Source organism: Nicotiana tabacum, chromosome 12, assembly GCF_000715075.1.
Source record: "Nicotiana tabacum cultivar K326 chromosome 12, ASM71507v2, whole genome shotgun sequence".
NCBI classification, from domain to species: Eukaryota; Viridiplantae; Streptophyta; class Magnoliopsida; order Solanales; family Solanaceae; genus Nicotiana; species Nicotiana tabacum.
Genome location: NC_134091.1, coordinates 73,533,595 through 73,557,204, shown reverse-complemented (window position 1 = coordinate 73,557,204; position 23,610 = coordinate 73,533,595). Strand labels below are relative to the sequence as shown.

Sequence of the window (23,610 nt, the reverse complement as noted above, 5' to 3'; positions counted from 1 at the left end):
TATATCAAGCCTACTGTGGCCGAGCGTCTATGAGCGAGCCTAAAATGGCCGAGATATCGAGCCTAGTATGGCCGAGCGCCTATAAGCGAGCCTACTATAATGGAGCAGTTATATGTACCGAGCCTTATAGGGCTGGACATCTATTTTACATACTATATTGAGAGAGTTGAGTCAGTATCAGCAAGTAAGCATATCTTCGGTTCATCTTTGACTTCCAGTTACTTTCAGTTATTATATTATCAGTTCAGTCTCAGCTTTCGTTTATTTTGTTGCCTCACATACTCGGTATATTATTTCGTATTGACGTCCCTTTTGGTGGGGACGTTGTATTTCATGCCTGCAGGTCCTGATAGACACCTGGATAGACCTTCCCAGTAGACAAAACCAAACATCAGCTTGGTTGGTAAGCTTCACTTCCCCAGAGTTACCAGATCTAGACCTTGGAGTCCAATTTATATATACATGTTTAATGGGTAGGTCGAGGCCCTGTCCCGACCATGATACAGTTCAGTTATATCTGGAAGCTTGTAAATGAGTCATGTATATTTTGTATATCAATATAGTGGCCTTGTAAACCCTGTGTACATGTTCAGTTATGTATTGCTGGCTGTAAACGTTCATGGCAGCCTCGTCGGCGTGCACAATTATGTATATGAGCTTTGGGTATGTTTACCCCTCATATGAGAGAGACGTTATTTTTAGATAATTCAGAATATGGCCCTGTCAGCCTTGATTGGTATTTGGCAGCTCGCAGGTAAGCCTCGTCGGCCTAAGTTGAGGGTTACCCCTCTAGAGTTCACAATTACAGAGTGGTACGCTAGGGCTGAGTATGGCACCGGGTGCCGGCCACGCCTCCCCAGGTTTGGGGTGTGACATAATTGACCTTCTGAAGAGCAACAAACAGAGTGGGGGTCGATTAATAGCAGTTTAAAAATCCAAAACCAATAGAAAATCCACAATAGTTGAACTTGTATAAGAAAAGAACAAGATATTAGAAAAAGAACTTATGAACAAGAATTCTTAAGCTTTAAATGCTTTCTTTTTGTTTTTCTTTAGTGTTTCTGATGGTGTTAGGTGTGTGTTAAGTGAGAAAATTTAAGGCCATATTTATAGTGGTGTTCGAGCTATTAGGGTTCCGATTGAATTCGAACAGTAGTGGATGGTGATTATTGATGGATGATGATAGCAAGAAGGGAGAAAATCAGAAGAAAAAAAAACAGAGGGGAAAAGCAGTGTAGTAGTTTACCTTGGTACGAACTGGTGAAGGAAATAGGTCGTTGGAGCCAAACAGACCATCAGTCAAAATCAATGTTCAGAGGTCACTGCATTTGATCTCTAGACCAATAATCATCATAACATAGTCAAGATTCTCATGAATCTACAGCTTGTATGTAGTGCTTCGAACGAGTAGAAGGTGAAATGATTATATTCGTTCTTTCATTCTTAGGTCTACGGTTTCTGGGTTGAGATTCAAATTGAGTGACGGAAAAAGGAAATCTTAGTGGTATTTGTGGTTGGAAGAGGACAAGATGAATGTTTCACTCGATTTGAGTGACCTTGCACAATTTTGTGCAAGTTTCAGAGATGATGGGGTTTGATGGGGATGAGAGAAAAGAGAGAGAAAGGGAAAGAAGAGCGACCGGTCAAGGATAGAATGATAAGGGTTTGAGGTCTTTGGCTAGTTAAAATGCATGATTGAAGGGGAGTTGTTAGATCATTGTGATCAACGGCTCCGGATTTGTGGAGATAAAAGAGGGGGAAAATATTTAAAGCGGATCACTTGGATCCAAAAGTTGAGATAAAACGCCTGGAATTTCAAAAATAAAGGAGAAATTGAGATTAACTATGGACTGTTGATGATTTGGATCAACGCTCCAGATGCGTTATATTTCTTCTATGAGTGATTGGGAGGTATGTATTGGCGCTTTTCGATTGGCTTAGAAAGGGTGGCATGGATTGCCAACTTGGATGGAGGTGAGGGTTCCGAACCAGGTCAAGGCACTTGGGCCTGTATTTTTTGGCTGAATCAGCTGGGTAGGAACTTAATTAAACAATTGCAAATGTAGCCTTTTTGAGTTTTTAACCCCTTTTATAATTAAATTAATTTAACTTAATTAATTCTAATTAAATATAATAAAATATAATCATCAAGTATATTATTAATTAATTAATGTAATTAATTATAATACTTCATCTATTGAATTATGGAAAATAATTTTGGCTAATTAAAGTAATAAAGGTGATATAATTATAATTTTGAGACTAAGTTATGAAATTAATTATTAAACTATGAAAATTATACTAATTAATTAAAGCAACAAGAGTAATATAATTTACAAATAATTAAGACAAATTTTTTGTTAATTAAACATTGTTAATTATAATGTATTATATTATTTATATTTTAAGAAAATAGGTATTTATTGATTAAAAATAATTTACTACATTTATTGCTAATTAATAAGTGTAAATAATTTAATTTAAAAGGGGAGGGTCAAAATTGATCGCCAACAATGATAAATAAAGATGCGGGGATGTATACAAGTACTCATGAGATGTTCTCTAAGCATGGTATATGCGTGTGTATAATGTATGATTATAACTTCAGCATGTAATTCATTATTCAATAACCATCAAGTCCAAATAAAGCATCAAATGCCTAGACATGGTCTCTAACCAAGATAGTAAGGTTCAAGTAGTCATACAACAGTATAAGGCTTATCATAATTATATTAAGTGCGGATGTGTGACTACGGATAAATAAAGTATAACAACAATCTTAAGGATAGCCTATCATTCTCAGATTAGGTATCATTAACGTAAATAATGTCTCTAGCATGATTCATTTTATTCACGTAGTGTAATGACCCGGTGAGTTGTTTTGTGTATTGTGGTCTTGTTCCCGTTCCGACTTCAAATCGACCTTCAAACCCTCAATTTATAGTTTTGAAAATTTTTCACAAAATTCCCCAATACCTCCAACTCAAAACATTAATTAAATAATAAAAACAATGATAGAATCATGAATAATAAGGAAATCCGAGTCAAAAATACTTACCCCGATACAATCCTCGAAAACCCCCTCCAAAATTTTCCAAAACCGAGCTCTCTAACTCAGTGTGATAAATGAGATAAAACCCTCGAAGAAGCAATTTCTGCACAGCGAATTTCGCTTCTGCGGCCCTCAGAGTCGCACCTGCGACGTTGCTTCTGCGGTTATATTTCCGCAACTGCGGATTCCACTTAGACACCCGACCAAGCGCATATGCGGCTAAACTGGTGCACCTGCGGGACCATTCTGCGATCCTACATTTGCTCATACGCGTCCGCACATGCGGATAACCTCCGCTTCTGCGACTCCAGACCGTCCTGGCCATTTCCGCTCCTGCGACCAAATCCCTCGCACCTGCGGGCTCGTAGATGCGGAAAGCTCCTCGGATATACGGTCTCTGCTAAGCCCAGCTACTCTTCGCTTCTACGATAGGTTTGTCGCTTCTGTGACTTCGCACATGCGGTCAAGACCTTGCAGGTGCGATCACATTAGAAGCCTTAAGCTTTAGCAACTCCTTATGTCCAACCTCCATCCGATTTCAATCTGAATTACACCCGAGGCCCCCACGGGACCCCATCCAAATATACCAACATGTCTTAAAATATTATATGAACTTAGTCGAAGCCTCAAATCACATCAAACAACATCGAAATCACGAATCGTACCCTAATTCAAACCTAATGAACTAAGGAACTTCCAACTTTTAAATCTAATACCGAATCATATCAAACGAACTCCGAATTAGCTTAAATTTTGCATGCAAGTCCCAAATAACACAACGTACCTATACCAACTCCCGAAATTATAATCCGAACCCGATATCAATAAAGTCAACTCTCAGTCAAACCTATCAACCTTTCAAACCTTCATCTTTCCAACTTTTACCAATTCAAGCCAAAATGATCTACGAAGCTCCAAATAAATATTCGGGCATACGCCTAAGTCCAAAATCATCATACGAAGCTATCCGAATCATCAAAACTATATTACAAAGTCGTCTATATAAAAGACAAACTCTGATCAACTCTTCCAACTTATGCTTTTAACCTTGGGACCAAGTATCCTAATTTACTCCGAAACTCACCCGAAACCAGGCCAACCACCCCGGCAAGTTACATAACTACAATTGAACATAGAGAATGCAATAAATATGAGAACGGGGCTGAAATACTCAAAATAACCAGTTGGGTCGTTACATTTGCTTCTCTCTCTTTTTTCATTTTATTTCTCCTTTTTTCTTCAAGGAATTCATCAATAGATTTCAATCGTTTGACTAGGAGTTTTACCTTAGTAATTTTATTTCCTATTGCACAGTTGGTTTTAGAATTGAAATTATCAATCAATAAATTCTGAAGGTATTTGACTCTGCACATTGACAGCCATTAAGAAACTTAGAAGCTTTGAATTTGACTTGAGGTTTCTAAATATGTTGTTTGTTTGAATTGGGTGTTGTTGAAAATGATTTGGGATATTCGTTGGAGTTTATATCTCAATTTTGAGGGTATTTGGTAAAGACTAGATTTGATTTTATCTGGATTTTCAGATTGAAACTCGAAAAAGAAGAAGAAGAAGAAGTTATATACAATATACATACAAAATCGTATTAAAGTTGTATGAAAATTGTATTTAAATTGTATTCTATTATAATTATCCTTTTTTTGCTTCAATGTTAGTATGAAACTTGGAAACAAGTTGTATATTATATGAATCGTTGTATAAAATTTATATTTAAGTTACAAAGACTCTCTTTTTACATAAAATTATTGATATGTATAAAAAATATATTAGTTGTTATATAAAGATTGTATATCAGTTGCATTCTGTTGTAAATTGTTTTAATTTTTTATGATTGTTACATGAAAGTTGTATTAAATTTGTCATACCAGGTTGTGCCATTGTCTTGATTATTCCCCAATTTTTCCATAGGTATTCAGAAATAAAAACTTCTCTCTTTTGGTGAAGTTTCCCCTGACTTAAAATATATACTCAAGGAGTGTATTTCACAGGCATATCTGGACTAGAGACGGGGCTTTTGTTTCCTCGGAATAAAATCAAAGTACATTAATGTCCACTCAAAAAGGAGCTTATGAAGAACTTTAATCTGGAGGGGGATCCTATGTTGATGTTCCTATGTGTTAAGACAAAATTTCAAAATTTAATATCAATTAACAAATTCAAATCAGTTGCGAAGAAGAGGGAGATGGGCGGTAGTAGAAGAACAAGAGAGGAGAGGAATGAAGAAAAAAAAGATATATGTAATTGAATCCCTTAATTGAAGGCACTAATTATGGTTGGGAGACTTTTAAGGGAAAGTATACAATTTGTAAAGAGAATCTACTTAGCTCTAGTAAATAGGAAACTTTAGACAATCGGCGTCATAAGGTGGGCTAAAGTGCGTGTAGCTATTTCGGAAAAAATATTTTTAAAACTATTTAAATGTAAGGCTCACACGGCGGTATAAGGAAAGATTGTGATTGAAATTGATTCTTGTTGTATACAAGCTGGTACCTCGGTTGTGATTCAGGTTATATACGAGGCGGTACCTCGGTTGTGATTCTTGTTATGCATCTCATGTTGAAAAGAGTTATTGGTGGAATAGTTCTTGTTGCCTTTGTTTTTCCTTGTCTTATCAGTTTTGTCCGTATTTGACTATTGTGGTTCTCTTTAATTGCTTCCTTTATGTTATCTCTATGCTTACAATTCTGTCATCAGTCTATGTTATTAACTTGTTTCGTATCATTTATTTCTCCGTTTCCCATTATTTCTCGTTATTATAGTTTCGTTCTGTTTATTATGTCCTAGTAGGTGTCTTGTCCTGGCCTCGTCACTACTATATCGAGGTTAGGCTTGATACTTACTGAGTACCGTTGTGGTGCACTCATACTACACTTCTGCATATCTTTTTGTGCAGATCTAGGTACGTCTGCTCGTGCTGGATGTTATTGATTGACTATTAGCTGCCTTCCGGAGACTTCAAGGTATACCTACTCGGCGTCCGCAGGCCTAAGAGTCACCTTCCATATCATTTCATCTTGTTGTTTTTTATTCAGACAATGTTATAGTAGACATTCTAGATTATTCTGTAGAGCTTATGACTCAGTTCCACCGGTTATGGGGGAGTTATGGTTTAGATCCTATTTTAGAAGTTTATATGAGTTTATCAGTCTTGCTTAGTATTTCTGTTGATTATTTCTGTTAAGTTATTATTAAAAGTTAGGCATACCTAGTCTTAGAGACTAGGTGCCATCACGACATCATATGGTGGAAAATTGAAGTCGTGACACGTGTCCATAATAGTGTTCACATACTCCTTCCGGTCCACTTTAATTAATTTTTGGCCTTCTTTTGTGGTCCACAATATTCAATTTATTCAGATATCAAGAAGGAATTAACTTCTTATTTTCAAAGTTATCCTTAGTAAAGAGTCTTGGAGTATTTGTTATGTTTTCAATGAATAAATCAAAGGGATAGTAAAAGTTAATATGGTTAATTTTATTATTAATTAATGTTAAAATATGAATTTCTTAATATGTATGAAAACAAGCAAAAAATCAATTAAAGTGATAAAAGTAGAAATAGAATTCCATATCCGTTGTGGTGCTTTGCTCCCTCCGGTTCGTTGATCTATGGGCATACAAGTCTTTTCCGGAAATAAATGATAGCTACCTTTGTCCCTCACAACACCACCCTTGAAGCTGAACCAACTTCTTATGCTCGCCACTTCATTTGCCAAAGTCAAACGGTTGTTGTTTCTTCTCCGCTCTTTTTTTTCCTACATATGCGACGGCAACAGAGAAGAGGACTTGAAAATGAGTGAGATTCGATTATTTTTCCTTTGTAGTTTTTGTTTTGTCATTTTTTTTTTCCGTTGGAGGGAGTAGTAAATAACATTTGAAATGCATCTCACTTTGCAAACGTCTTTAAGTTCATATCGCTATTTTGTAAAAATTAACCTTAAAATTCTTTCTTTTGAAATTGTTGACCAAACTCTAATTTTAATCTTAAAGTCACTCACCACATTTCCCTCATTCTTCTTCTTAAGCTTTTTCTTTTGGGAGACATCAATATAGACAAATGGCATCCGTCCACACTCACCTCATAAAATAAACAAAAACTAAATAACCCATTATGTCGAGATAAAGTCCAAATTTTTATGGTGCAAACAGTGTGAAGGCAGTTTAGTCATTTCATAACCTTGTGACATGTGGATTTAAAAATATTTAAATTTAAGGTTGGTGTTAAGGAACCAAAAAAAAAAAAAAAAGGACCAATTGAATTGAATTTAGGAGGCTGTCACGTTGACACACCCACCCAACCTCTCAAGACACCTTTTTTTCAAAATGCAGTGAGTTGTGTGTACAGTGAAAGTCCAAACACATCAGAAAAAAGAGAATTAAAGCAAAGGCTGTTCCCTTCTCCATTCTTTTGCATTTTGCTTTTGACCCTTTCTCTATTTTCACTTCCTATTTCCTCTCTTCTTTGCTCTACAAATCTTGAGAATTTCTGGGGGTTTAGTTTAATTTTATTTGAATTTTTTCATATATTATTGGTGGGTTTTTGTGCTAGATCGATCTTGGCTTTGAATGCAATCATTTGAAGCTGTTAACTGCTTCTTTGTAGATCAATATCTAATGGGTTTCCATTAGATTTGCTAGCTTTTGCTTACTCCAGTTTCTTTCTGAGGAGTCAAAATTGAATATTTTGAGGAGTTTGCTGTGCAAAAATCGAATCTTTGAGGATAAATTCCTGAAACTTTGGGGGGCCAAAATTAAATTTATAGAATGGTATAAGAATTGGAAATGATGTTGATATTGGTGAGTGTGGTGTGATTGATGAGTGAGGAGCCACTATTTGTTGTTTGCTGCTGTCCCCTCCATTAGGTTTGGCAGATAAGCAAGGCCACTGACTGGGACCTCTTGAAGAAAGAGAAAAAAAGTTAGCTTTTTGATTCAATTATTAGAATCTTGATTGTGTTGTTAGAGCTTTACTTTGAAGGAAAAAAATGGCACAGAGAGTTAAGGGTGCGCCACCCCTTCAGTCTATCAAATCACTGCCAGTGGGATATGCATTTGATTTGAACAAGTCTGAGGCTGTGAATCATAGAATGGCATCAAATGCTGCTGTTTCCAAGAATGAAGAATTGTCGAGTGAGGCTAATGGTAATGCTGATGGATATATTGATGAATCCCCTTATGGTAGATTGAACTTTTCTGTAGAGGAAAGCCCGTCTAGCTGTGATGATGATCGGAGAACCAATGCATTCGCCTCGTCCAAGTGGAGTGACACCACGTCTTATGTGACAAAGAAGGTATTGAGATCAATTTTTAATGAGTTGTGCTTGGTTTGTTGGTATTATGCAACTTGTAGATTTGAAGTTTCCGTTAGTCTGATGATTGCTTGATTGAACTAGCCACAAGCCATATTTGTGATCATCATTAATGCCTTCAGCTTATAACATTATCTGCTTAATTTCATAAACCATTTGATGAGAGTTGTCAATTATGGTGTTTTTGCTCGGCTTGTACCACAGATGTGATTTGTGGGAATGGTTGAGAGCTTAGGACGCTGATTCTTATCCTACACTTTTTGAGTTATCAGTAGCTTCTTGGCTCATCATTTCTATGAGAAATGGATTTTAAACTCTGCAGGGAGGACAATTTTGGTATAATTTCTTTCTGGAAGATAAGCTACTTTTAAAATAAAAAACTAAAACCATTATCTTTATTTAGATGTAGAGTTTGGAAGTTCTGCCCTGTAAGATCTTGAAAGCAATTATGTAGAATGTCAAGATATTGATGGTGATACTTGAAAATAAGTAGAATTCTCTGTTTTTATATAAATAAATGTATACACACGCACACAACAAAAATTGTTACCTTCTCAATTTTTTTTTATAAGAATTCTGGTGGCTAATATCACTTTTGATTCATAAAAATATGAAAGCGGGTCACATTAAAATTTCAGTCTTTTTGTTAGGATTTTGTGATAATTAACTTGATGTAGGCCGTGAATCAGCACTAGATTATCTCTTTACTTGTGTTGTCACTCTTTTCCCCACTGTTGCATTTGTTCGGAGTTGAGTGCTGCGCTTTCGGTGGATCCTATTCCTAGCTGCTTTCCCGAAAGATGAAGAGACATCATTATACAATTTGAGGGTAGTTCACATTTAATCTGTTTGTTTATTTATTTATTTTTGCTTGTAAAATTTACTATAGCTGTTTGAACAAATCAATTTTCTCCCTTTTTGAACTAATCCAGAAGAATCTCCACTGTTGGGCAAACCTCTCCCACAATAGAGTTAATGTATATATCAAATTGTTATCTTACCTAAAGAAAACTTATGAAATTCTAGATCAAATGTTTCTTCTGCCTTTGATAGATACTCAAAGGTTATGATTCAGTTGTAAGTTCATCTTTTACCTATAGACTCATCATTTGATTGGAATACGCTAGTAATTTGTAAACTGACTGCATGACACGGGTAATAGTTCATCCGCTCAAAAGAAATGGTGGTTAAATGTTCTTTGAGGAATGTTGCCTTTTAAAATCTTATACAACAACGTGGTTGTACATTAGGAAAGAAACAATATACAATGTGGATAAGCAATGGAACAAATCCTTTTGTAATTAAGGGTATTGTTTCATATAATGGATGACTCACCACAAAAGGAATGAAAATTTAGAGGGTTGATAGCATTTTCTCCAAATGTGTTGCCTTATAGTTTGAAAAATTTCTCTGATCTGTAGCTTGGAAGAGAGAATCCTTGGAGCTTGTTGTTTTCTTTCAGTATCCGGAAAAAGAGAATGCTTTATGAATAATGAAATATATCCTTTTTGTGATTAAGGGTAGTGTTTCCTGCTATGAATGACTCACCATGAAATAGGATTTTACAAGAAGAGATGGTAACGTTTTCTCCAAGCGTGTTGCCAGTTAAAGGTTGAAAATTTCTCTGATCTGGTTGCTTGATATGGAGTACCCAGAGGTGCTTGATGTTAATCTTCATTATCTGGACAAAGAAGAATGCTTTATCTACAACTGTCCTTTCTGTTCCCAAGGCGCTGACCAACAGTTTGAGGTAGGGGAGAATCAATCTGATGATGCCAGGTTCAAATCACAGCTACAACACTTGGTGTGAGGCCATCTACTTTAGTTTTGGTGAGCAAGATTCTTAGCAACTTGTGCTTGTAGGCTGGATAGGTTGTCCGGTGGACTAGTTGAGGTGCATGCAAGTTGGCCCAGAAATTATCGACATCTGCAACCTTTTTTTTTTGGTAACAATATATTCATCAGCACCAAGTTGGTACTGGTATCCAAAAAAAGAATGTACAAATTACAGAGGGCCTTGTATCTTACAAAGAATCTAAGAAATTTACAAGTGATTCTGCATCCTCTATATAGTTCTCTTTACACCAGAATTGAAAAGGCAAAAAATAATTCAGCTTAATTCTTTGTATGGAACTAATTTTATCCTCAAAATATCTACGATTCCTTTCTGTCCACACCGTCCACCATATACATGCTGGCACCATTCTCCACCATAGCTTCTGACTCTTCCTTGTTTCAATATAATTTCAGCACCACAAAAGGTCCTTGGTATTCTTTGGCATTACCCATTGTGTTCCTGCCAGGGAAAGGAATAACTGCAACAGAGTATCAGTTACCTTGCAATGTAGAAAGAGATAGCTGTTGGTTTCTTCTTCCTTCTGACACAAGAAACATCTGGAAGTCATAGGAATCCCCCTTCTCTGCAAAACTTCATGAGTGAGACAAGCTTTCCTGGCCACCAGCCAAGAAAAACATGTGACCTTAAAGGGGGCTTTAATCTTCCATATGTATTTCCATGGCCAACTAGATAATTGAGCACCTTCTAACAAAAAAGAATATGCAGAACTGACTGAAAACCTTCTAGCGTTGGCAAAGCATCTAAAATGTTGTTAATCAATATGATCCTGCCCCCCAAAGATAGATATTGAGCCTTCCATTTTGCTAGTCGCTTCTCACATTTATCAATCACACCATTCCATACTTCCATAGCTTTATTGTTTGCCCCCAGAGCCAAACCCAAATATACAGGAAGCTTCCCAATGTCACAACCCAACACCCCAGCAAGCACCTGATGATTATCAACCATATTGACATGAAATAGTAGACTCTTCCCCAGTTTACATGAAGTCTAGAGATGGCCTCAAAAACTGTAAGAATAAGTCTGATGACCCTTAACTGCTCCAACTTGGCATCACAAAAACTCAGGGTGTCATCAGCATAAAATAAGTGAGAAACCTCCATGCCCTCATTCCTGCTATTCACCTGAAATCCTCTAATCCACCCATTAACACTAAAACTCAGGGTGTCATCAGCATAAAATAAGTGAGAAACCTCCATGCCCTCATTCCTGCTATTCACCTGAAATCCTCTTATCCACCCATTAACACTAGCCATCTTCAACATGCTATTTAAACCCTCCATTGCAATGATAAAGTGGAAAGGAGATAACGGGTCTCCTTGCCTTAAATCCCTTTGAGAAGGGAAAAACTCTCGGGAGTTCCATTGATAAGTACATAAAATTTAACAGTTCTGATACAAAAAGATATCCACTTTAGCCATTTTGTACCAAAACCCATATCCTTCAGAATTAGAATTAGAAAATTCCAGTTGACATGATCATATGCTTTTTCAATATCCAGCTTCCACAAACATCCCGGTGTCTTCCTTTTCATTCTAGTGTCTACTACTTCGACAAGAGTGGGTTGCTCTAGTGGTAAGCACCCTCCACTTCCAACCAAGAGGTTGTGAGTTTGAGTCACCCCAAGAGCAAGGTGGAGAGTTCTTGGAGGGAAGGAGCCGGTGGTCTATCGGAAACAGCCTCTCTACCCCAGGGTAGGGGTAAGGTCTGCGTACACACTACCCTCCCCAGACCCCACTAGTGGGATTATACTGGGTTGTTGTTGTTGTTGTCTACTACTTCATTTGCTATCAAGGCTGCGTCCATAATTTGCCTCCCTTTTATCAATGCCATTTGCTGATTATCAACTAATTTCTCCACCACTTGCTTCCGTATCTCTGTGAACACTTTAGAGATTATGTTATATACACTTCCAATCAGGCTAATTGGTCTGAAATCTCTCAGCTGTTTTGCTCTAGTCTTTTTGGGTATTAATGCCACAAAAGTTGCATTGAAGTTTTTTCCAAAATATTCATGTGAATGGAAATTTCCCAAAGCTTGCATAATGTCCTCTTTTAAAAACTCCCAGCAAGTTTTGAAAGAACCCATGGTATAGCCATCAGGTCCAGGTGCCTTGTCTATAGCACACAACTTAATACTATTCAACACTTCCAACTCTTCAAAGGGTCTTTCTAACCATATCTGCTCTTCCTCTTTTATAATGAGGCTGTTTTGTAGATGAAATCAGGTGTCCATCCTTCAGTTTCTGTATACACCTTTTTATAAAAAGGCAGGATTTCTTCTTTAATACCATTTGAATCACATATCACTTCCCCATTGCTCTCTAAGGTATCAATGCTATTGAATCTTCTATGAGAGTTTGCCATCTTGTGGAAATATTTCGTATTCCTATCTCCATGTTTCAACCATAGTACCCTAGACCTCTGCCTCCAAGCAATCTCCTCAAATTTAGCTATCTCTTCAAATTCCATAGCTAAATTTTCCTTTGTGAGCAATTCATAATCAGAGAGACTCCTTTGTTCTTGTATTATGTCAAAACAACTCACTTGGTTTAAAATATCAACCATCTTTTTCTCTAAACTACCATCGTTTGTTGAATTCCATTCCTTTAACTTGTCTTTGAGAAGCTTCAACTTAGTTGCAAAAACAAAGTCAGGTCTGCCTGTAGCTTCAAATGATTCCCACCAGCCCTTTACTCTATCTTTGAAATTCTCAGTTTCCAACCACCAATTCTCAAATTTGAAGTATGATTTCCTGACCTCCCAATCTCCACACAGAATTTGTATCGGACTGTGATCAGAAACATTCTGGGTAATAAAGATTGTTTGATGTTTGTGAAACTATCATCCTAATCAACAGAAAACAAGAATCTATCAATCCTTGAAGCCAATCTACAGTTATCTCAGCTCATGATCATTTATGAATTTAGAAAATTCAGCCATGTTTTCTTGCATGTGTATTACTGTGCCTCCTCTCATCTGAATATCTTGCAGTGTTGAAATCACCACACACCACCCAAGGATCATCACATAGACCTTTGTGACCAGCTAATTCCCACCATAACTCTCTCCTTTCTCTTCTGCAATTAGATGCATATACCCCTGTTAACAACCATGAATAATTTTGAGCTAAAATTGTCATCTTACAAGAAATTGACTGTTGCCCAATGCACACCAGCTCCCCCTCCATTCTTCTTTTATGACACATGATTAAGATGCCGCCTCTAGTTCCACTGGCCTCTTGATAAACATAATCTACCCATATGGCTCCCCATATTTGAGGTACCATACTACCCGCATCACGTTCTAATTTAGTTTCTTGTAGAACTATTACCTCGGCCTTCCACCTGTGTATCAAAGATTTGACAATTTTTCTGTACCCCATGTCATTAAGGCCCCTCACGTTCCATGAAATTAGGTTTAACTTCATTGGATAGTTCTAAATAGGTTTTCCCCCCACTTCTTGGTTCACCCTCTTTGTATTTCATTCCCCATTTCAAACCCTTCAATTCCCTTTGACATTTTGATTTACTAGTTGAGGCCAAGTTGGGTTAGGTATTTATTACCTACTTTCCCTGCCTTCTCCTATCAATCTTCATGTAAAGTGATAGTGCATCCTATTCATAACCCTGGAAATCGACCCCAAACTTCTTACTAAGTTTCATAACATTCTGGTGAACTCACAAAGAGGCTTCTGAATCAGCTTGTTGAATTTGAACTTCTATAGGATCTGCTTCTTCAATCTGACATGGTATGGGCTGAGAGTAGATAGCGAGTTGATTTCCCCCTCCATCTGATTATTAAGACCACCTATCATTACAATCTCTGTAGAAGATTTAATTGCATCTATTTCCTCCACATGCATGTGCACTAAATCAAGAGTAAGTGGTGTGGGATTAGTTTCACCTTGTTTCTTTATCTTCAGTAGTCACAGTTAAAGAGAGCTTCGCGTAAGAAGAGGCTTGCAATACGCAGGCCATCGGTCTAAAAACACCCCTTTCATAATCTCTTTTGGGATGATTGAATAGACATAAATCTTGACCTCTTTTTAAAGCTAGTTTGGACTGGTATGAAGGCCCAATAATATATGTTTTATCTAAACGGATTTCTTTCCCTTTATTATTTAGCCCAACTTCATTTTCTTGACCCGACTCCACCTCCATCAAATTTAATTCATTAGACCCACTCCCCCCTGACACGTCCTCCAGTTCCCTAGAATCCTCTACCCCACGTGTCCCCTTTTCAAAATTTGAGATCCCCCTAGATGTCCACGTGATGTAGGGTCTGTAACTAGTGGTGGCAAAATGGTTAAAAGAAAACAGTTATCCACCCATATTATTCATTAAAAAATGGGTTGGATAATGAACTATTTAAAAACGAGTCAAATATGGATAAGAACCATATTATCGACTTAGAAAATGGATAATCAATGGATAACTAATGAGATAAACTTTTACATTTGTAAAGCCTCAAATTGGGGGTTCCTCAAGTTTAGGAGACTAAGAATTCTCCCAAAAGTGATCATATTCTAGAAGCCATAATATGGATATCCATATTATCTGCTAATTAACCCTTTTTTATCCGTATTAAATATGGGTCGGGTCGGATAATTTATCCGTATTTTTCATTACCCATTTTAACCCGCCCATATCCGACGCGCCTTGCCCGTTTGCTACCCCCATATGTAACACATCAATGGCCCCCTCATCCCTATCTTTAAAAGATTGGTTAAACTTATTATCCACCGGTCCCTTGCTTTCTTCTTCTCCAACCAAAACTCCTGTCTTCTCCATCACCGTCGCCAGAATCTCGCACGGGATATTATATAAATATCCATCACTTTCCACTTCTATTCTCTGGGGATCTCTTTCCCATCTCCCTTCACTTTGATTCGAGCCCAGTGCAAGTGATTTTTTAGGGTTGTTTCTTCCTCTGTTTCAATCCACCCTCCGCAATAATCTCCAATTTCCTTGAAGACTTTCTCCGACCATAAATTCAGAGGTAGCCCCATGTTATCGCACCAGACTCAGTTTCTGATCAATCACTAAGGAATGATTGAAAAGAAACTATTACTTCTGTAGTTACACCGCCGGAGAAAACTCTTCTATCGCCTGAAAAGAACTAAACCAGTTAAGCCTCGATTTCCATGCCTGGGAGCATTTTGTCTCTCATCCTCTGAAAGTAGTTTTCTCTTTCTATTTTTTTGTCTTCTTCTTTTCTAAAAAAACCCCATCTGCAACCTTTCTACTAGGCTTAGTTGAGCTACTAGATTGAAAACTGCCTGCTTCTGCTGGTAAATTTTTTTCTGATACATTGGCTTAAGTAGGAATGTCTTTCTGGAGTTTCTCTTCTGCCTTACAGTTAGAAGATGATCGACTTACCATACGCAGTGTGAAAATAAGTTATTTAAATTTCAGCATGTAGAGTTTACCTATTCCTTTTTCTTGTGGAAGGAAGTATGGATTTGCCATCACGTGAATAGCTTAAGAATCAAACATAATGCATGCTACATCTTTTGTACTTAGATAGAAGACTTTCTCCCTTGTTCGTCATCATGTAATTGGCTTGTGAACTATGAGAGATGCATCTGCTACTGAGAATGGCTCGGTGATTCTCAAGTTTGTCTATGTACTTACCAAGGCGTATGGGGCGAGACGTATTGATCCATCCTTGCTCGCTAAAAGGATTCTGTTTGGGAGTACAGCAGAATTCATTTTAATAGTTCAATTGATTTGGGAATATCTTTACAGGAAACCAGAACTTTCTGAAGGAAAATCTGGGACCTTTACTTTTCGATAATTTCCGGTGTTGTGAGTGGTTGAAGAGTATTTCTTCTGGCGTACAAGTCTGTGATTATGCTTTGATAAAAGTGTCTAGTTATACTAACTCGTGTGCAACTCCTGTTTCAAAGGTTCATGCTTAAATTCTCTTCAAATGTTCCAGTGCGGTTGGTATTTCCTCAATTAATTTGAAGGCCGGTGAAATGGGTGGAGTTCGTGAACCAAAAAAGTTATCCTTTCTAGAGTTCATCCCTATAGAGTTTTTGAATGATTAGCAATAGCTTTGGAAGGGATCTGGAGACAGGATTTCATTTTTCTTGTTTTGGGGGGGGGGGGGAGAGGAGGGGGGGGAGGAGTAGGAGCAGTGGTCACCCATTTGTGATGCTGGCAAACAAAGAGGCTGATTATTTGGAAGCCAGAGGCTGGCTATTATTCACTCAGACTTCTAACGTTTATGATTGCTTCACCTTAGTTAAACTTGCATCCCACGGTTTCAGTGCAACATGTGAATTTAGACACAACATAACCAATTACAGTAGGTTTCATCAATACAGATATTTTAGGTTCTTGCCAATTGCTATACCGGTGTTAGATCTTGTGAGACAGCCGGTGGCTAATTATATACAGGATCATATTGTTGTTGGCAAAAGGCAAAAGATGGCCTACGTCATCTCACATGTGGACAGCTTTTATAAAAATTGACTGTTCTTAGACTTGAAATAGTCGATGAACAGCCTTGCAATTGTTGTCTTTCTTGTTTGAATTCATTTTTTTTTGAATTTTGTATTGGATATGGGTTGTGATGTAATTCCAGTAATGTTCAACATGTGCAATTATTTACCATTACAATGATTTCAAACAGGATATGCTGGTTTGACTGCGGCAAAACATTCCACTTTTTAATGATTTTCTTACCTTCTTCTTTGAACTTTTATTGTTGAGTTGTTGCAGAAGCTCCATTCATGGTTTCAACTACCTGATGTTAACTGGGAGCTGGCAACAATCATTTCGAAATCTGGAAATGAAGTTCTCATATCATTGTCTGAAGGAAAGGTGAGTGCAGTTTGCTAAGATTCTTTCATCTTTTTTGCTCGCAAATCTTTATGATAAAAGAAACAAATTGTTTCGACAGTTCTCTTGTTCAGTCCTTTTACAACAACAATATACCCAGTATAATCCCACAGGGTGGGGTTTGGGGAGGGTAGTGTGTACGCAGACCTTACCCTTACCTGGAGAGGTAGAGAGGCTGTTTCCGATTGACCCTCGGCTCAAGAAAAGGTGGAAAGGAAGAAAAGGGAAGAAGAAGAAGAAGAAAGAGGGGGAGAAAGAAAGAAGAGGGAGACAAAAGACGATAAGGAAAAAGAGGAGAAAAAGTAGCATCAAATAGTAACAACCAAGGACCAACAATTTCCAGCAAAAGGGAGGAAAAGTAGCATCAAATAGTAACAATAAGGGAGCAACAATTTCCAGTCGCAATTTTAAAAAACAATGGACGTGGTTGCTAAGTACCAGATATAATAACAAACTAGAAGGAAGTAACTTTCAACCAACAACTAGAATATTACTAGTACTACTGGTAAACCTAGGAGAAACTTACAACTACCTGTCAACTCACCACCTTAATCCTCGACCTCCACACCTTTCTATCGCTAGTCATGTCCTCGGTTCCGTGAAGCACCGACATGTCCTGCCTAATCACCTCTCCCCAATACTTCTTTGGCCTACCCCTGCCCTTCCTCAAGCCCGCCATGGTCAACCTCTCACACCTCCTGACCGGGACATCTATGTCTCTCCTCCTCACATGCCCAAACCATCGCAACCTTTATTCCCTCAACTTGGCTTCCACGGATGCTACTCCCACCTTGTCCCTAATAACTTCATTCCTAATCTTGTCTTTCCTAGTATGTCCACACATCCATCTCAACATCCTCATTTCAGCTACGCTCATCTTCTGGACATGAGACTTCTTGACGGGCCAACACTCAGCTCTATACAACATAGCTGGTCTAACCACCACCCTATAGAATTTGCCCTTAAGTTTAGCGGCACATTCTTATCGCATAAAACCCCCGAAGCTAGCCTCTGTCTCATCCAACCTGCTCCAATGAGGTGAGTAACATCCTCGTCAATCTCCCCATTGCCTTGGATTATAGACCCAAGATACTTGAAACTATCTCTTGTGGGAATGACTTGAGTATCAATCTTTACTTCCACTTCTTCTTCATGCCTCCCATCACTGAACTTGCACTCCAAGTATTCAGTTTTCGACCTACTCAACTTGAAACCTTTGGACTCCAGCGTCCGTCTCCAAACTTCCAACCTAGCGTTAACACCCCTTCGCGTCTCGTCAATCAGTACTATGTCATCTGCAAATAACATACACCATGACACCCTCCCTTGTATGTGTCGTGATTGTTCAGTCCTTTAAAAAAGTTGAAAAGAATGGATGCCTTAGAAAACAACTAAGTTGCTCCGACGGCAGTTTAGGTGCCGCACCCGTGTCGACACGACACTAGTATGGGTGTGGGTATGGGATTCGTACTGGATCTGGTCAAACAATTTTGAGTACTTTGACCGCGACAGACGGAAAAATTTGAGACGAGATACAATTTGATTCCCGAAATCAGAACCAAAACTAGGGTAAATTTGAAGAAAATAGCATGCCTTATTTAGGAAATTATTCCTTTACTTATCTATAACTTGAGAATAAAAAAGAAACCCACACTTTACAAGCTATACGTAAGTATTCCACAAAATTTCTCGTAATTTAGAGATATTTTTATATTTTTATTTTTTTGTATTATTTTTACCCGATCTCCGCACCTGTATCCGTACTAGGATCTGTATCCCCGAGTCTTAGAATTTACATCTCGAAGGATCCGACCTCTAGATCCGTACCCGTGTCGGACACCCGCACCCGTGTCCGAGCAACTTAGGTTAACAAAAAGAAGTATGTTAACTTATTTCTATATCACCTATCTGTCAGCACTCATTCTCATTTCCTCATTTCCTGTGTGCACCTTACCCTTGCCCTGGTTCAACCTGTATCACCATTCTTCTCCCTCCCCAGATTCCTAGTCCCTTCCACTCTTCTTCCTAACCCAAGGGCTCTATATCTTACCTGTCTAACTCTCTTGAGGTTCTTGTTCTAAATTTGTTTCACAAACACATCTCATTTTTGTTAAAATAATAAGGCTATTCTGGTTGGCTTTTCATGCTTACTGAGGGTTCAAGTTTATGGTTTAATCTCACGTCTTGTTTTCTGGTCAATGCAGGTCTTAAAAGTTAAAGCTGACGATTTATTACCTGCGAATCCTGATATTCTTGATGGTGTGGATGATCTCATGCAATTGAGTTATCTAAATGAGCCATCAGTGTTGTACAATCTTCAGTACAGATACAATAGAGATATGATTTATGTATGCACAAATCTCCCTAATTTGAATTGTAGTTAGCTTTTTCTCGTATTCTTATGCCTTTTTATTTCTTCTCCTCTTCGCCTCTTCTAGACGAAAGCTGGTCCAGTTCTTGTTGCCGTGAATCCTTTTAAGAAAGTCTCATTGTATGGCAATGAGTACATTGAAGCATATAAACGTAAATCCATTGAGAGCCCACATGTATATGCCATCACGGATATGGCAATAAGAGAAATGGTTCGAGGTACTTATGTTATCCAGCAATAATGATTAAGGCCAAATATCATTCCTGGCAATCATGATAAATCTTACATAATTTTCTTTTCCTGCAGATGAAGTGAATCAGTCTATCATTATAAGGTCAGCACGTTAAATGCTTTTGAGTTTCACTTGTTTGCTGTCTTCTAATATTTGAATCCACTTTTATTCTCATATCTTCAGAGCTGATTCTTCTTTCCATTTTTGGTTACTCTGTACTTCGTCAAAATGAATGCACTACCTCTTTTTTTTTTTTTTTTTTTTTTTTTTGGGGTCTCGTAACTTTATTGATTGCCCCTACTTGGGTCATAAGCACACGCTGGTGCACCTGTAACAAGGAGGGAAGTTATCTCAAAAGACTTAAAATCTCTTGGAATCCATGCGAAATTAATTAACAAAAGAACGACATTGCTGTTATCAAAAGAATAGAACCACACTGGAAGCAAAGAATCCATAAAGATGATACCAACTAGTTTGGAATGTTGTATCATTTTACATGCTTATTGTTTCTCTTGCTCCCACTGAGATTCATCTGACTCAAGCTATTGTATGAACATGTATACAAGGACCTTTTAAATAGTTAATCCTTTATAATAGACTAGTTTGGGATGGAAGCCAACCTCCTTAGTTACAGGACATTATTAGTTAGATGAGAATCCAGAAAGTAGATTATCTAAAATTAAGTATAAGAAGCAGCACGAACATAGTCTTAGAAGGAACAATATCTGTGAAATTGCTATCTTCTCTGAGATGAGAGGAGGAAAATGCCAAAATGTTTTCTCGCATTTCAGTGGGGCAGCAGATTGTTGGTGTATGCCTCTTGATCGGGTGTGTGTCAGCATTTGATGCTAAAAAAAGTAAACGATTTTGCTAGGGAAGGTTTGGGTAAAGGCAGGAAATGATAGTGTGGCAAGCTTTCCGAAATATATATGAAGATTTCAAGGAGAAGACTTCTTGTAGTTTTGTGTCTTTACATCCCATGAGTAAGGGAATTTATACAAAACTCCTAATAATAATTAAGAAAATAGAATAAATCTATACAATCAGTCCAACTATCAAATCAAATCAAATAAAATCAGATCTCCTAAATATAATCAAATCTCCTGAAATCTTGCTAATCAACAATCTTCTAAATAAATTAATCTCCTTAAGTCATTCTAATCAACACTCCCCCTCAAGTTGGTGCAAAGATGTCGCACATACCCAACGTGCAACTCAATGTATGAAAAGTCCGCTTGTTGAAACCTTTGGTAAACATATCAGCTAGCTGTTTTTCCGAGGACCCCGTTTGCCAGATTATTGCCGATGTAATCATAAAAAGCTAATTTTCAAGAATTTTAGAATAGGCTTCTGATATACTTTGATTTTCTGCTAGCCCAACACTAACTTTTCGATATATTTCTTGCTGGAAGTACCCTCGATCCAATTGGTAACGAGTGGGCCCAAATAATTCAATTGGGGAAGTTGCCATGAAACAAATTCAAGACACCAGTTGTAACTTTCTCTTTGGTGAAGTGTCGATTAATGTCCACATGCTTTGTTCGCTCATGCTGGACTAGATTATGAGCTATACTGATGGTAGCCTTGTTTTCACAGTACAAGAGTCCCAATTCCTCTAGTAACTTTTATAGCCAAAGTACTTTGCAAACACCCTGGGCCATAACTCTATATTCTACCTCCGTACTTGATCTAACAACTATATTTTGCTTCTTGCTTCTCCAAGTAACCAAGTTTCCTCCTACGAGTGTACGTAACAAGATGTAGATTTTCTATCATCTTGAGATCCAGCCCAATCTGCGTCCGTAAAGGCTTCTATTTGGAGGTGATCATATTTGGAGAAAAGTAGACCTTTCCATGGAGCAGACTTCAGATACCGCAAAATGTGAAAGATAGCTTGCATATGAGGATCTTGGGATCATGCATGAACTTACTCACCAGGCTAACTGGGTAGGCTATGTCTGGTTTAGTGTGGGAGAGAAAAATGAGTTCCAACCAATCTCTGATATCTGTCCTTATCAACTAACACTCCAACTCCACTTTGTAACTTGTGATTGCTTTTAATGGGCGATTCTGCTGGTCTGCAACCTGTCATACCAATTTCTTTGAAGAGATCCAAAATATACTTTCTTTGAAAAATAAAGATTTCTCTTTTTGATCTAGCAACCTCAATTCCCATAAAGTACTGTAATTTTCCTAAATCCTTGAACTCAAATTCATGTGCCAACAACTTCTTCAATCGGGTCATCTCCTCTTTGTCATCTCCTGTCATTACTATGTCATCAACATAAATATGAGAAGAGTGAGTTTACCATTTGATGTCTTACGAAGAGCGTGTGATCAACATTGCTTTGTTGGTAACCGAAGGAGATCATTGTTTTGCACAATCTGTCAGACCAAGCTTTGGAGGATTGCTTTAGTCCGTACATGGCTTTTTTCAATCTGCATACCTTTCCCTGACTTTGTGCAGTATCAAATCCAAGAGGAATCTCCATATACACTTCTTCTAGGTCTCCATGAAAAAAATGCATTCTTCATATCAAACTGTTGCAAGTCCCAATCAAGATTAGCTGCACAAGACAAAAGAATTCTAATGGTATTCATTTTAGCAACATGGGCAAATATCGCTTGATAATCCACTCCATAAGTCTAAGTGAATCCCTTAGCCACCAATCTTGCTTTGAATCTTTCAATTGAGCCATCGTTTCGTGCTTCACAGTGAAGACCCATTTGCAACCAACCAGCTTCTTGTCTAGTGGTGAAGTGACAAGTTCCTAAGTCTCATTTTTTGACAAGGCCTTCATTTCTTCAATTATAGCTTGCTTCCATTTAGGATCTGCACAAGCTTCTCTCCAATTCTTGGGGAATAGACACAAGAAATGGACAAGGCAAAGACTCTATAGGAGGGAGACAAAGAATTATAGGAGACAAAATTAGATAAAGGGTGTTTTGTGGTGCAATATTTGACTCCTTTTCTGTGAGCAATAGGCAAATCTAACTCATTAGGAAATATAGACAACTCACCGAGGAAGGTTCAACTTCGGTAGATTGCATGATGACTTCTTCTTCTTCTACTCTATTTCACTTTGAGTAAATTTTCAGATCAGGACTATCCAAACGCCAATAGTCTCCCCCTGAATTCTTTCTCCATGGTGACTTCTTCTTCTTCTAATCTGACTCCTTTTATGTGAGCAATAGGCAAATCTAACTTATTAGGAAATATAGACAACTCACCGAGGAAGGTTCAGCTTCGGTAGATTGCATGATGACTTCTTCTTCTTCTACTCTATTTCACTTTGAGTAAGTTTTCAAATCAGGCCTATCCAAACGCCAATAGTCTCCCCCTGAATTCTTTCTCCATTATGACTTCTTCTTCTACTCTATTTCACTTTGAGTAAGTTTTCAAATCAGGCCTATCCAAACGCCAATAGTCTCCCCCTGAATTCTTTCTCCAATTTCACTTTCCCCAATAGTAATGGTAGTGATTTCAACCGTGGAACTTGGGAGAATCTTCTCTTCCTCCTTATAGTTCTCCCCTTGAAGAGGTGATGGTGTAATACTGAAATAGGGATTAGATTCTCGAAAAGTGACATCCATGTTGACAAATGATTTTCGAGAGGGAGGATGATAGCATTTGTACCCTTTTTGTGTTGGAGAATACCCAATAAAGATACATTTAAGAGCTCTGGGATCAAGTTTCCCAGAGTTCCTATTTTGAACAAAGTAGACACACCAAGATACCTTTTATATTGTGAATAATATAATCATTCTTACCCTTTAAATCTTCCAAGGGATTCTGAAAATTGAGGGTTTTAAGTGGTATTCTGTTGATGAGATAATCATCTATTAGAACGGCATCCCCGGTAAGGTTTTGGTAGATTCATAATAATCATAAGAGATCTTGCCACTTCTAATATATGCCTA

The 23,610-nt window shown here is 37.7% G+C and overlaps 1 protein-coding gene across 1 annotated transcript in view; it reads left to right on the top strand.

Moving 5' to 3' along the window:
* The first annotated feature begins 7,321 nt into the window (after positions 1-7,321).
* Positions 7,322-23,610, top strand: part of LOC107810704 (myosin-1) — a 33,601-nt gene continuing 17,312 nt past the window's right edge. Inside the window, exons 1-5 of the mRNA XM_075226623.1 lie at positions 7,322-8,360; positions 16,967-17,068; positions 19,291-19,434; positions 19,525-19,675; positions 19,764-19,791. Of these exons, the coding sequence (XP_075082724.1) occupies positions 8,055-8,360; positions 16,967-17,068; positions 19,291-19,434; positions 19,525-19,675; positions 19,764-19,791 (731 nt within the window). The 5' untranslated portion in view covers positions 7,322-8,054. The remainder of the gene's footprint in view (positions 8,361-16,966; positions 17,069-19,290; positions 19,435-19,524; positions 19,676-19,763; positions 19,792-23,610) is intronic.